Source organism: Rhinatrema bivittatum, chromosome 5 (assembly GCF_901001135.1).
Source record: "Rhinatrema bivittatum chromosome 5, aRhiBiv1.1, whole genome shotgun sequence".
Taxonomy (NCBI): Eukaryota; Metazoa; Chordata; class Amphibia; order Gymnophiona; family Rhinatrematidae; genus Rhinatrema; species Rhinatrema bivittatum.
In genome coordinates this window covers 240,513,610-240,529,569 of record NC_042619.1, presented here as the reverse complement: position 1 = coordinate 240,529,569, position 15,960 = coordinate 240,513,610, and the positions used below count along the sequence as shown (strand labels likewise).

The following is a 15,960-nucleotide window of genomic DNA, read 5'->3' as shown; positions in this document are numbered from 1 at the left end:
ACCCTTGAGTAATTATGGCGAAGGTATTTAATTACACCCACAAGGTGGAAATCTTGCAGGCTTTGCGTGTGGGTAAATCTTTGAAATTTGATAATACCAAAGTGCTAGTCTTCCAAGACTTCTCAGCCAGCCTTTCTGGGCAGCATCAGGCCTTCGTCCCACTGTGCACCAAGTCGTATGAACGGGGTATTCAGGCCGCGTTGGTTTACCCAGCCAAGCTGTGAGTTACCACTTCTGAGGGCACAAAATGATTTACTGATCCCGCTGAAGCACAGCGCTTTCTTGAGAAAATGGATGTCGTGCCCCAGCCTGGGATGTTCCTTCAGAGGAGTTTGGGCCGCGGGGCTGCCGTTGAACTTTTCCTCAGCTTTCCCATTACGGGAGGTGATTTACTTTTATGGGCACCGTAATTGCGAGTTCTAACAATTTTTTTTTCTTATGTATTTGCAGACTATGCTTAATTGTCAGCTAATTCATTTACAGATATAGCATTGATTTTGGCATTGCATTTACCATCCTTTTTTGTTCATTTTTATAAAACGTTGGCGAACTTAACCCAGACACGTTTGGAGTGGATAAATTTCATATCGTTTTTGGAAAAGACAGTTCGAGCTTCCTAGTTTTCTTTGGTTTTCTTATAATTTTTTTTTGCTTTTTTCACTATTTTTATAGTATTTGTAATGCACGCGTGCACCTTGCTTGTTTTTTCTTTTTTGGTTTATACTATTTGGTGGGTGGGGGGGTGTGGTGATGGTGAGATCATTTGCACGTTGAGTGATCTCTTGGTTCTATGTGGTTCTTTGGGATTGGGGTCTATTTGTGGGTTGGAGGATTAGGCAGGTGGGAAGTAACAGAGGGTGGGGTATCCTTTTCTCTGGTATGTATCAGGATTAATTATTGCTGGTGTATTTTTGAGTTAGTGGTAGTGAATGTTTGGTCAGAAGGTGGGGACCTATGCTGGGAGGGTCCCTCACCTTTTTGTATTTTTTTCCCTTTATTTCAGGAGGAAACCAGATTGAGGATGGATAAATGACATGGAAAGATTTCCAGATATTTTCCTGGAATGTTTGCGGCATTAATTCTCCTATCAAGAGGACCAAGATCTTAACTGCTTTGAAAAAGAAATCTGCAGACCTTGTTTATTTACAGGAAACTCATTTAAATGATCTTGAACATATTAAACTATGAAGGGATTGGATGGGAACTGTCCATTATACCTCAGCAACCACAAGACCTGCTGGGGCAGCGATATTAGTGCACAAGATGGTAGATATTTAATTTTGGTGACTGAAGTGGATCACACGCCCTTGTAATCTTTATGCAGTGCTTATCTGGAATATGGTCTCATTTTAGGGGAGATTTTAATCTTGTCTGAGATCCTGTACTGGACAGGCCCCACACAACGTGGGGAGACAGGAAACTGGGTAACAGTTTTTCCTTTTTGGAAGAGTCTCTGAATTTGTAGACGTGTGGAGTACACTACACCCTTCAGAAAGGGATTTCACTCAAGCACTAATACTGACAAATCTCTGTATTTAGGTTTACCCACATCCACCATTCATCCACTTCAACTTATTCAAAACACTACAGCTCGGATACTGTTTAATTTATCTCATAGGGACCATATTACACCAATTTTACAACTTCACTGGTTACCAATATCATATCACATACAAAATTCTCACAATAATTCACAACTAACACAGTATGGCTCTGTTCACTGTTAAGAATCTACAAACCAATCAGGCAACTTTGTTCAATGGACAAATGCATTTTGGAAGTACCATCTGTAAAAATAGCAAGTTTAGCATTAACAAGCAAACGAGCCTTCTCAGATGCAGGCCCAGTTCTTTGGAACTCCATTCCTGAAGAAATTTGACTAACAGCAAATACAAAAGAATTCAAAAAAAATCCCTAAAAACTTATCCTTTTACCGTTGCTTATAAAATCAGTTAATTGTTCATATACACCTCTAATAGAATCAACTCTGCTGCTTTAAAGTAAATAGATATATTTTTGTAGGAATCAGCTAGCGCTGTAAATGTGATGTATTTTATGATTTTGATTGTATTGTTATTTTAATTATGTATGTTGTATTGTAAACCGCCAGGACGGTCAGGTCCCTGCCCAATTTGCGGTATATAAAAACTTTTAAATAAAATAAATAAATTTGTCAAGAGCCCATTCCAGTTATTCCAGGTTTGATTACTTTCTAGTAGGTAAAATTTTTTCTAAAATTACTAATACTGACAGATAATATTTTGATTTCTGATCATGCACCTGTTTGGATCCAGCTTGTCCTTCGTGACAAGACAGATTGAGAATACCTGGCGTTTTCCTTATTATTTAATGGATGACTTGCAATTCCATTAATTTTTACGTTCCGAATGGAAGGATTTTTTGTTTCATAATGGTAACCACGTGGATGATCCCATCCTCTTCTGGTACACTGCCAAAGCTGTGTTGCAAGGCGAGATTATATCCTACCTGGTTCAGAGGAGGGGGGCTCTTGATAAATGATTGGTAGCCTTGAATTGCCAACTCCAGCGTGTTAAGTGCTCCTTATTATCTTCTAATACTAATGCCAATAGAGCGCACTTCTTAGCTTTGCAAGCAGCGCTCAATTCCCTTACCAATCAGTGTTCTAAAAAGAGTATAGTGTATCATCAGTTTAAGTTGTACCAGTTTAGCAATAAGGCAGGGAAAATTATGGCTATTCTCATTAAGACTCATCAGAGATTTAACTATATCTCAGCTCTCTCATCCTCTTCGGGGCAGATTATTAATAGTTCAACAGAGATTCATAAGTGTTTTCAGCAGGTTTATTCTGAATTCTACTCCTCAGAAGGTTGGGATCAAAAGAAATATGAAGCATTTTGTGCCTACTTAAAGATTCCCAGTTCTCTGTGGAACAATTAAATTGGTTAAATCACCCCACAAGTGAAGGCGAAATAAATATTGGCATCCAGCAAGCTAAGCAACTAAAAGCCCCTCATCCTGATGGGTACAATGCTTAATATTTTAAGATCTTGGCTGATTCTGTTTGTGCTCCCTTGAGCAGGGTTTTTAATACGCTGATCTCCATTAAAACTTTCCCAACTCATGTCAATTCAGCTCATATTACTCTTATAACTAAATCAGGTAAAGACCCTCTTCCCCCAGCCTCCTATAGACAGATTTCTTTTAAATTTTTACAAGAAATTGTTTGCAAAGATTTTAGCAGATCGCCTGGCTGTGATTTTCCTTCTTTTATTGGTTCTGGTCAAGTGGGTTTTGTTCGTAGACACTATTCCCTTACCAGTGTCAGACTTTTATTAACAGCTATGGAACTTTGTCAGAGAGTTGAAGATCCCTTTTTGATTGTTAGCTTTGATGCTGAAAAAGTGTTTGGCAGAATGGAATGGGGATATTCTTTCTCCTTCGCTCTATGGGATTAAAAGGTCTTTTCTTGGATGCAATCACCAACCGAGAGCATCCATCATAGATAATGGGATGCGCTCTGATTTATTCTCTAGGTAAAGATGTCCCATCTCTCATTTCTTTTAACATTAGAACCATTATTTATTTACATTCAAATGTCCGAAGCCGTGCATGGGGCTCATTTCAGTCACCAAATGTTTAAATATGCAGTATTTGCTGATGACATTTTAGTTTTTCTAACAGATCCTGTTAACTCTGGATTTCTTATTGGGTATTTTTCATGTTTGTGGGATCTTTTCTGGTCTTCGGTTAAACATGGAGAAGTCTGCAGCACCGGCTTTCCCAGAAATTCTTAAGGAAAGATGGGGTGATAGTTTCCCCTTACATTGGGCAACAGGAGATTTAAGGTATTTGGGTATACAGATTTCCACTAATTTATCGGCTCTTTATCATTTGAATGTTTCCCCATTGCTGATACTTTCTAGGGATAAACTGCAGGCTTGGCAAGACTTTCCGCTTTTGCTGGGAGGCAAAATCACTCTCTTTAAGATGATAACCCTTCTGAAGTGGCTGTATGTCCTCCAAAATCTTTCTTTACAAGTAAAACGTAGGGATATTTTATCTGTGGAAAAGTTATTTCGACAATTCAATTGGCAGGGGAACAAGTCAAGAATTCCTTTAGCTTGGGTGAAGAACTGGGATCAAGAGGGCATGGCGGTCCCAGATCTTGCAACCTATAATCTGGCTTGCAATTTACATATTGTACGGGAATAGCTGCTACACAAATCTTTTTTTTTGTTGATCTTCATGGTGAAAGGGTTTTAGTCTCTCCACTGGATTTATATGTTATGTTCTGCAGGCCTCGCTGGCAAAACACCTGAAGTCCTACTCCCACAGTATCCTATTAGCCCCTATATGATGGGCTTGGACTAGATTAGTTTGCCAGTTAAAGGCATCAAGTACATACTCGCTTTTTACCTAGTCGAGGGAACCTTAATTTTACCCCTGGTACCCAACTGGGGATTTTTCATCACTGGGCAACTAAGTCTCACATTATCACACGATACTGTAGATGAGGAGGGTTGGTTGTTGCCCTTTCAAGGTTTAAAGGAGAAATATAAGCTGAATGACACCCATTTTTTAGCTTATTTTCAGCTGTGTTACTATATTAGGTCCTTGCCGCAGGACTCCCTCAAGACTTCAGATTTTCACTTGATGATTTTTTTTTCTTTTCAAGCATTTCCAGTCTATGTCCTTGTCTTTTTTGTGCAAAGCTCTTGGAAAATTAATTCAGCTCAACAGTTGTTAGATTTCTGTGGATCACTGGTATGAAGGAGTTTGGTTTTTGTTTTGGGTTTTTTTTATTATAGATTCCCAAATCATTCACAACGGTTTCAAACATTTATCAGATATATCAATAAATATGTATTTTAGGGAGATGCAATACAAATTTCTCTGGAGAGCCTTTGCAACTCAGTTGGCTTTCAAGGCTGGAATTTCTCTCTGATCAGTGCGAAAAATGCTCTTCTAGCATAGGTCATTTATCTCATGCTTTTTGGGCGTGTCCCCATATCCAGTGGTTTTGGGGGAAAATTGTAGATTTGAAGACTTTGCTAGGACTGTCGAATCCCTTTACCCCGAAAGTGTTGCTCTTTGACTGCCACCCTCCTTGAGCATTCGGGGTTTAGGTAATCACCTGTTTGTAAAAAAAAAAAGCGTATGCTGTGGGGAAAAAGCTGATATTATTCAAGTGGCGGGGTATGGAGGCTCCTTCATTTTGGCATTGGAAGAACTTACTTCATAACATGATGCAGATGGATAATATGTTGTCTCATAACTCGTTTAAACATTGGAAAAACTTCTTGTCCATAAGGGATTGTTACATTCAATCACTGCCGCATTGAATTTGCAGTAAATTTCACATGCTTCCGTGTTATATGTCTCTACATTATAATCTTTTCAAACACTACAAGCCTTTGTAAATCCTGATCTTGAGGGAGGGATACAGAGTAGGGAAAGGGTGGGGGGATTATATTGTTTGATATTTCTGTATTGAAAACTGATTGTCCTTGTGTTTCTTGGTGTGCATCAGAACCTTATGCCCACCAACCATTGTATTATTTTATTAATAAAATTGTTTGAAATATAAGAAATACAAGGTCCAGGATATGACCACACTCACGAGTCTTTCTTGGATAAATTGCTCTCATTCAAGAAAAGACTGGTATCAAGAAACAGAGAACAGTATGCTGGAATAGGATCAAGGTCAATATTTAAGTTGAAATCTCCAAGGGTAATCATATTATTCAGGTTAGCCTTAGAGGAAATCAAGTGCTCAAAAAAGGGGGAGAGATCTTGTAACAGGAAAGGAGGAAAATATTCCAAGCATAAACTAAATTCGTTTGAATGAAGAACCAGCATTTCATTAGGTGAATCGCCACTCAGGTCCTCAATAGTCATCTACCAATACTTCCCTGTAAATGATTAACAGACTACCGCCTTGCCCTCTCTTCCTTGGTTGGGAAGCAATTAGATATCCAGGGAGACTAATTTGATTAAGAAAAACAAAATCGGGATTTAAAAGCCAGGATTCTGTAATGCAAAAGAAATCAGGTTTGCTTATGCTAATTAAATCATGAATATATAATTTTCTTCTAACAGCCTGAGCATTTATCATCATTATTGAAATATCTGCCGGATAGGAGAGGAAGACCATATGGGAGCACTGAATAGGAACTAGGCAAGTTGGCTGACGAGTTCACAGGTAGCTAAGGCTGTGAAGGTCCCCCATATCTCCCTTCATTCGCGCAGTGCCTCCGGCATAGACAGCTGGTTCTTCACACACACACACACACACACACACACACACACACAACTCCCGCACGGCTGACATCAGCGAAGGAGTGGGGCTAAAGCCTGATGACAGATTAGCAAGCAGGAAGGTAATACTGGAACCAAGGCGGTTTCTCTTACTACGGAGGCGGAGCGGTGAAAGCCCCGATGGTCTGGAGAGATTGAATAAGTCAGTACAGGCAGGTTCTTTTCCCAGAACAAGTGTCTTCTGTGCTAGTGACCGCTGGCTCTTGACCCCCCCTCCCCCACATGGCTGACATCGCCATAGTGTTATCCCCTTTATAATTTGTCTGGGGGTATCCATTACACAGAGATCAAACTCTTAACTGTTCTATGCCATAGAAATGCTTTAGATAATTTCATTAACTCAACATTATATGGTCGTCTTTGGAGTTATCAGCATCCTCTCCTTTTTCTTCTGCTATGTTCAGCGTCCTTTGAAACACCGAACCATAGACGAAACATTCTCTTCCCTAGGAAACATTCCCCCACCTCCAACTCTCCCTCACTGGCACTTACCCTTAATGTGACAGAACCTAAAAAAGTGACAGAACCTAAATCTTAGTACTTCCTCCCCTCCCAATCCTCTTCTGCTCTGGATTTACAGGGGTTCCCCACAAGAAACCCAGAGTTGCACTCATCCCTATAGAAAAAAGGCCTGATGCAAACACTTCACAACTCCGTGGAAACAGAGGCCTAGAAAAAAGGAAGGAATCACATCTCTAAGTGAAGAAAAAGGAGCTGTTCTTCTTGAAACACAATCCCAGAGGAGCTACAGACCAGACAGCTGCAGCATCTGAGATAAATGGAAGCAGTGTAGGAGGCCTTTTCGCAGTTCTAAATTGGCCATTGTTCCTGCCATGGCAGCAAGCACACCAGCAGGAGCAGTCTGCAGACAACCACACCTCGCTGCACTCTCTCCCTCTCCACAAGATTTTCAGAGACTTCCCCCTCCCAGTGTCTGATGTGATCTATATATGCTGTAAACTATAGAGTGCTTCCCATGCTCCTGAAGAGACACCACCATTTTCTCTCCTACTTCAACTGCTTTTGTCCACAGACCCTGACCAAACTGCTATATCCCCCAACTATAAGTCACCCTCAGACAGCAAACCATTCTTCTTCTGCTTTTCTTTAAACAGCTTTAGAAACAAGCAGGAACCAGGGATGACCACAGGGCTCAGGAGAAGGGAGGAAAATATAGCAAGGGAAGCCTTTTTTTTCCTTTAAGAAGAAATCAGAAAAGGAGAAAAAAATGGTGGAGGGAGGGGGAAGAGAGGTAATTGCAGTGACTATAGCCGGGAAGCATTCTGTTTCAATAGCTGAAAGCCATTTGACCCATTGGTTATGCTCAGAGGAAGGGAGTACAAGACTTTCACCTTAGAAATTTTGATGGGCAGATCCTATCTTATTCACCCAGTCTAACCAGGCCTCAGCTCACAGCATGGGATGATTGCCTGCCATTTTCTGAAGATAAAATTCCGGCAACACTGAAGTCAGCATGGGAGCCTATATAAGATGGCAATAGCAAGCCTGTGTCTCCATCTGCTGGATGGGAGGTATTAAACCATACATCTGAACTGGTCTGGCTGACTGACTGAAGAGGAAAATGCAGATTACAAGACAGAGGAATATAATGATGGCTTTTTGAGCCCTTCATTCTGCTGCCCTTAGCGTCTTAGCTGCTATCATCTAGCTGGTCACTAGATCTGCATGCCGTGTCCACAGACATTTTTTTTTAATGTATTTATTTTAATTGAAATCCTATTCCAAATGACTTATTCTGGATAATTTAATATTTGTGCCTGGTTCTCTTTTTTGCTCCAGTTCTTGTGAAACATTTGTTCTATATTCAGTTTTTATTCTGCTATATTTTATAGCATCTAATTTCTTTGCATTTTTTAAACATCTTCCAACTCGTTAAAAAGCTATGGAAATTTTAACTATTTTGCCCTTCACTTGAGGTATAGACTACATCATCATAAGACTCCAATTTCTTATAAATGGTATCCATCCAAGGTCAATTAAACTTGACTGCCTAAGAACAGAGGTTAGATAATCAGCTCATACTCTTATTGACTGCTCCATTCTCTGCAGATTTATGTTGGTGTTTTGATACTGTGTGCATATATGTGACTGATTTCAATTTGTGCTCATAATCTCTCTGATGCCTGTATCTTCAATTTATACTCTGTTGAATATGTGACATAATAAATTAGATATTTAATCTAACAGCATTTAAGCATCCTTTTTTCATCTGTCATAGGTTCTATGAGATCCTCTTTTTTTTCCTCAAGTGCTTATATTACAGCAGATGGCGCACAGTGTGGATACATATACTTTACACGCTCCCAATGCTGGTTTCTTACCTCCAGTGGCGTCCATGTCAGGAGCTGTAACCTTACCAATGGATTCAGAAGCTTGGGCAAACAAAGGCCAATGTAGGCATCTTTATAGGACTCATAATACATTGAACGCCAGGTCTCAAACTGGGACTTGATACAGTCAAATGAGTGAAAATTTTCCAAGACATCCTCAAATACTTTGCCTGATTCTTTCACTATTCGCTCTAGAAGTATAAAATGTATTAAAAAAATGTACATTGGAGGAAGAATGCAATGCTTAACATGAACAGTGTTTTCTGTATATAACAGGATAAATTAGCCATTACATGTGGGTGATGTCATTTGGCAGCACTGAATAGACTTGTCTCTCTAAGTTTATGGAGTCTTAAGCTCTACTGAGCATGTGCAGGAGTTCCCATGCAGGTGTTACCTTGTAATCCTCCTCAGTCACTATCAGAGCTGAATCTAGTTATGTAGCAGACTTTACAGGGAAGTGGGTGGGTATTCCATGGCTAATTCTTCCTGCTCTCTACGTAAAAGGTTTACAGTCAACAAACTTGATTTTTCCCATCAATAAGCAGTTTGAAATAGCCATTATATGTTGGGAATCCCAAGCTAAGAGTTGCAGTGGAGCAATACTTAACAAGCAATCTGGACTCCACCATGGAGAGTGGACTACAGAGAGAATAGATTGCGCAAAACTGCTTGTCCAAACTTGCTGTCTGTCCTTGAAGGGTTTCAAGGAAGTAATCAGATATAAATGTGTGGACTGAAGACCATATCATAGTTTTGCATGCATATTTGATTGGTACGTCTCGCAATGAGTGACAAAAGCAGCCACGGCTCATACCTGATGAGCTCTAATCAACGGAGACAGATCAGGAGGCTCGATGATGTTACTCCACATACAACGCTGTGCGGACACCATCCTGCCAGTATTTTGTAACATGTTAACCATTTTAACTTTTAACTTTTTTGGGGGGGGGGGGGGGGCGGGGGTTGGAACTGGTGGACTTTCAAAAGAATCAGGAAGCAGAAACGGAAGAAGAATTTCCAAACAGCAGAATAAAAAAAATCACTCTCCTACAGTGAAGCAGAGACATTCACTGTGCTTCCCAACTCCATTTACTTGCCTGTAAAAACAATTTCTGTAATACAGAAAGTGAAGACAGACATTGAAGATTCCAAACATCTCAAGCACATCAGCAGCATAGGGAAGGCCTTGGCCTGTTCTGACTTAAAAGAAAGGAAATTATCAGGTAAGTAGTAATTTTACCTTCTTCACCCAGTCACACTAGGCCAGAACAAAGGGATGTACCCAAGCTACTCCCTTATAGGGTGGAATTCTGCGTAAGTCCCTCACAAAACCGTTGAGGCGAAGGAGGCCACCTCCCTAGCCTTGACCTCCAGGCATCAATGCCTAGTGAAAGTATGCAAAGACGACCAAGTTGCTGCTGCACAGACCTCCAAAGGAGACACTAATTACAACTCTGCACACAAAGTGGCCTGCACCTTTGTGAAATGAGCCCAAAGCTACTTCTGTAATTATCAGAGTTCACATAAGCTCCATTAATAAGCTTTTTAATCTAGCATGACACAGTAGTCCTAGAAATCACCTTACTTTTCTCCAGTCCACTAAACAGGACAAAAAGAAAAGATGATTAGATCTCCCGAAAGTGCTAGCAGTGTTGAGATATCTTATGTCTCCTCACAACCAAGGAGTGAAGCAGTGCACATCTTTCAGAATCTGTGTTCTTGCTAAATGAAGGCAAGGAAACACACTGGTTTAAATAAAATTCAGAAACTTTCAGTAAAAATGAAGGAACTGTAAAATATGGGACCATATTTTTTTCCAATCATTAAGAAGGTGCTCTACAGGACAGTGCCTACAACTCTATTCTCCAAGCTGAACAATTGGCAACTGTGGGAAATTATTTTAAGCAGTTAGCTTGTGTGAAGATACTGTACCGCAACAGAAAGTAATGAAGCAGAGAAATCATGGATATTATTAGTGTAATTATTTGATATAAGGCCTATAAGTTTTGAGAATAAGCATGCTATTTTTCTTAGCCTGCTTGTAACAAAAAAAAGTCATGAGATCAGATAAGATGAGAGGAGGCTAACTGCAGATTTCAGAGGAAAACAGGACAGTAGCCACTTGGCCACACCTAACTGCTTGCTGATGTGATAAGGGCAGTTGGGGCCTCAAGAATACATGGGAGTAGCCCAGAGAAGAAAGCAGAGCAAAGGTCAGAAGAATTAACTTAAAAAGAGCAACACGAGACAAGCTGTTTGAAAGAGAGAAAGAACAGCTCAGAAAGCAGCTTTTGGACATAACCAGTGGTTAAGAAAGTGCCTCATGAGTTGTTGCTGATTTCCCGGCATGCTGTGTTCCTGTTGTTCCAAAGATATATCAGACTCACATTTGGGAACTGTGAGGGGAAATATTTGTGTATATATTCTTTAATACAAACTCTAATTTTGTATGTTTTTATTGCTTATTCTCAGAATTATAAGTAAACTTCCCCAGTTCCAACAACCCTGTTATATTGTAACTTTTTGCTTCCTCTGCACTTGTTAATAGAACAAAGTTATTGCACACCCTGTTATTTGTAAACCGGCATGATATGATTGTATCATGAATGCCGGTATAGAAAAGCTATAAATAAATAAATAAATAAATATGTAGAGGGGAGCAAGGTAAATATTGAAGAGAGTAGGGGAAAGGGAGGATCCCCGGACAACATCCATGTTCAAGTAGTATGATTCGGAAGAAGAATCACCAATGAACACTTGGGAAAAACAATTAGAAAAAAGGCAGTAAACCACAAGTGAATAGTGGAGGAAATGCCCAGTGACTTCAGACAGTCCCTCAAAAGAGTATGACAGTACTGAAAGCTGATGAAATGCCTAATAGAATGAGTAAATAACTAATACCAGAGTCAAAGCCAGGCCAAATATTATTCAAACTGGAAAGTAAAAGGGATTCCATATTATATTGTGGGCAGAAGACAAACTCATTATGAAGGAAATGATTCTCCTCCAGATAACTTCTGCAACTGAGTAAGAACAATTTTCTCTAATATTTTAATGAGAAGTGATAGGGAGGAGAGTGGCCAACAGAAAGATCTACAGAATCCAGGCTGGCTTTTTTTTCAGTAAAAAGTGGACCACAGCTGTTTTTAATAAAGAAGGTATCATACCTTTGAGAAGAGATGCATTCACAAGCACAGTGAGAAAAGGGCCCAACCCTTATCAAGGCTAAGGAGCATGAATTGAGCGCACATGGCACCAAGCTCATTGTGCTTGTCTGTGCATTATTTACCCAGCTGGCATTGATTCGCGCATTGGCACCGGTGCCTTGCGGGGCACTGAGGCTTCCTCCTACTGATACTGTGGTTCTTGCTGGTTCCTCTGAGGAGGAAGCTGCTCAGTCTGGTGGGGGTGCCAAAGCCTATAATCCCCCATCCAGTTCCATTGGTGCCTGCACCCCTGGATGTAGGCCCCATCCCCTGTGGCGTACAGTGAGGATGAGGGTCCCTATGACCCCTAGGGAATGATCAAAGTGAGTCCTCCAAGGACTCAGATGGTGGCCCGTTAGACCCTTCTCCTCCAGATGAGAGGAGGTGATCTTCGCCTGAGGATCTAACCTTCACAGATTTTGAGAGAGTGATGGCGGACGCCATCCCATTCCAGCTTTTAACTGAAGATTCCAGGCACAAAATGCTTGAAATCCTTCAGTTTGTGGAGCCTCCTAAAGAGATTGTGGCAGTCCTGGTACATGAGATCCTTAAGGAGTTGCTGCTGAGGATTTGGGAACATCCTCTCACAGTGCTTCCCGTTAATAAGGCGGATGGAGTTTGTGTCATCCAGAAGGCTGCCAGATTCGATGAGCGTCTGCTGCCTCACCAATTGGTGGTGGTCAAATCCGCCCTCAAGAGGACCAAGCATTCTCTGACCCATTCCTCTGTGCCCCTGAGGAATGACCACAGAGGGATGGACACTCTTGGGAGGAAGGTGTTCCAAGGCACCATGCATATTGCCTGCATCGCTGCGTACCAGCTCTGGTGGAGGGCATCGGTGGCCAAGGAGGTATCAGGGCCTCTCGGGCACTGGTTGCTTCAATAGGGCACCAAGGACGTCCAGACGCTTCAGCAGGGGCGCGAGCACGGAAGGAGGAGCTCTGGCTTCGGTATGGGGGCTGGTGGTGCCGGCAGCTCGACGCTCTGAAGCGCTTTGAGCACCGCCGATTGCACCCTGCAGTCCAACTCCTCCTGGAAGTCCTGTGTGGTAAGAATTGGAGGAGGAGGATGAGGCATCGTCGGCACACCCTCGGAGGAATCATGAGGTAGCACAGTGCCCAGCACAGTCGCCAGTGGGGAACGCCTTGGGCTACCGGGGGCACTGGAGGATGGGGCCTCCAGTGGCCGGTGCCACTTCGATGGCGGCTTGGCAGTCACCGATGCTGCTCCAGAACCATGTCGGAACGTGGTTCCTTGGTTTCCTGCGCTCAGCCGGTCTTTCCCCAGCACCGAGGATAATGACAACCCTGAGAATCAATTGATCTCCCTCTCCTTGATCCTTGGAGGTACTGTAGAGCGGGACCGCTAAGGGAAGGGACGGTCCCCTGCGGTCCTTAGGCGTGGAGGATACAGACGCCGAAGTGGAGGGTTTTGGAGAGTCAAAAAGCTTCTCCATTTTGTCCGGGTGAGCACAGCGCCCTTTGGGGATCATTTGATTGCACAAACGACACACTCTGATGTCGTACGAGGCCCCCAGGCAGAGGATACATACTCATGCAGATCAGTGATGGACATGGTCCGCAGGGCACCGTCGAAAACCCGACGCCATTGAAAAATAGGCCGGTGTGTGGTCTATGACCAATGGGGACCCAGAAGCGGGAGTCAGGGATCGACCGCGAATAGCGAAGGCAAAAGCCAAAGGTACCTACCGGAGGAACCAAATGTGAAGGGGGACCAGACGCAGAAAACTCCCCGAAAATACCGCAAAAAAAAAAAAAAAAAAAAGTTTCAAGGGTTTGGAGCTCCACAACATCGAGGCTACTGCAACGCGGAAAAGAAGAGACTGAAGTGGGACCTCATATGGACGCACGGATAGCAGCAGGCTGGGCATGATCAATCTGCCAGTCAAAGTTTCTAGAAACTCTGACAAAAGTTTTCCATGCCGGGCTCCATCTGATGTCACCCACATGTGAGGACTACCATCCTGCTTGTTCTTGAAGAAAATGAGAACCCAGAAGTAATTGCAGCAAAGGTGTTAACTATCTGAACAGTTTTATTATGGAAAAAAAAAAAAAGCAAATGTTTCACAAGAAGGATATGAAGCTCCAGACGAAGGACATAACACAGGGGCAGTAAGTGAATGGACTATCCTGAATAATTTGCAAGGTCAAGAGGCAGCTTTAGAAATCCTAAGAGTATCAGGCACATTTGGCTTGGTCCAGGTGGTTTTTGTACCCCTGAAGTTTGGACCATATAGTCCATGAGGTTAGAATCAGTTTTCTCTTTACACCAGCAGTGTTCTGTGGACCTAAGCCCACATTTTAAGAACTTTAAATCAGCGGTGTATCAAGAGTCTGTGTTTCAATGAATAACCCAAGAGGTCAACCAAAACAAAATTAGCAAGGGTGTTGTCACTCTCCAACAATCACTTCACTCTCATCCTTACCGCATGCCAGTTGATCCCCTTTCTCAATCTCCACCCTCTCTGGTCAATCCTCCCCTTCAAAATTCACCAAATCAAGATGACCTCCTCTCTTAACCTTCTCCTTCCAGTATTCTCCCTCTCTCAAACTCCATCCCTCCAGCTAATACCCTCTTACATCCCCTAGCTATTCTCACGTCATTTCACCCTCTCTCACCTCCAGGCCTTTCTTATGACCCACAAATGATTGTCACCCTCTCACCCCATCCCCTCCTTACTCTTATCTGCCATCTCCTCTCCCTCACCTCCCCCCACACCAGCACCTCCTATATCCCTCAATCTTTCATTCCTCTTCTCTCATCCTCCACAGCCAATCCCTCCCAAATGATAAAGCCCTCAAACATCTCCTGCATCTGAACCCTTCCTTACAAATAGCCCCCTTCTCTAAACATCACTCCAGTAAGAGTCAATAACATTTTCCTTTGGGCCCTGGGCCAAAGCTGGATAATAACTAGTGAGAAAAGAGGGCAGGTCCCTGGAGCATGGGGACATCCATGTGCAAGCTTCATAGCTTATTTGATCATGGTCCAGTCTGTGGTATCAATAAAAAATTGTGGCCATTGGTAAGGAATATTATCTTGCTGCATTCAATTCTTAAAATCACTCACCACTGAATATGTTTTCTTCTGGCTCAATATTTCCTGCGAGGTAAACTTTTTGCTTGAAAAAAGTATTTTTAAGATAGCACTATTAAGAAAAATGGAGGAGAGATGAAATGCATGTCCATGCTTTTTAGCTCGGACAAAAAGACTGAAAAAACTCTTGATGCAACACCCACATGAGAACTCCTGCACATTCTCAATGGAGCTTAAAGCTCTCCAAGCTTGGAAAGACAAGTCCAGTCGGTGCTACCAGATGATGTTACCCACGTGTAATGGCTAATTTAGTCTGCTTATCGATGGAAAAGAATGGTGCAGAGAGCTCACTACAAAAGCAGCACATTACAATCTGCACTGAAATGTCAGGATCATTCCAGAAATATATTCACAAATCATTTCTTCTCCGTTTTATAAAAGGAAAAGCAGAGTTGCTTACCTGTAACAGATTTTCTCCCAGGACAGGAGGATGTTAGTCCTCACAGATGGGTGACATCATCAGATGGAGTTCGGCAGATGGAATTTCTAGAAACTTTGACTGGCACACTGAGCGTGCCTAGCATGCCACTGTCCCCACAGCCACGCGAGGTCCCCCTTCAGTCTCAAAGCATAAAAGACTAGCGAAAAATAAAATAAAACGCAGAAGAACCCAACTCCGTGGGGTGGTGTGTGGGTTTCCTGAGGACTAACATCCTGCTGTCCTGGGAGAACACTGTTACAGGTAAGCAACTCTGCTTTCTCCCAGGGCAAGCAGTATGGTAGTCTTCACAGATAGGTGATATTCCGCTTTTCGCACTTTTTTTCAGCACTTCAAAGTGGATTACATTCAGGTACTGTAGGTATTTCCCTATCCCCAGAGGGCTTACAATCTAAGTTTGTACCTGAGGCAATGGAGGGTAAAGTGACTTGCCCAAGGTCACAAGGAGCAACAGTGGGACTCGAACCCTGGTCTCCTGGTTCGAAGACAACTGCTCTAACCACTAGGCTACTTCTCCAAGCTGCAGGTTGCCCCCCGGAACATA

General features: G+C 42.3%; 1 protein-coding gene across 1 annotated transcript in view; it reads right to left on the bottom strand.

Moving 5' to 3' along the window:
- Positions 1–15,960, bottom strand: part of PAXBP1 (PAX3 and PAX7 binding protein 1) — a 275,602-nt gene that overhangs the window by 144,655 nt on the left and 114,987 nt on the right. Inside the window, exon 11 of the mRNA XM_029603577.1 lies at positions 8,643–8,842. Within this exon, the coding sequence (XP_029459437.1) occupies positions 8,643–8,842 (200 nt within the window). The remainder of the gene's footprint in view (positions 1–8,642; positions 8,843–15,960) is intronic.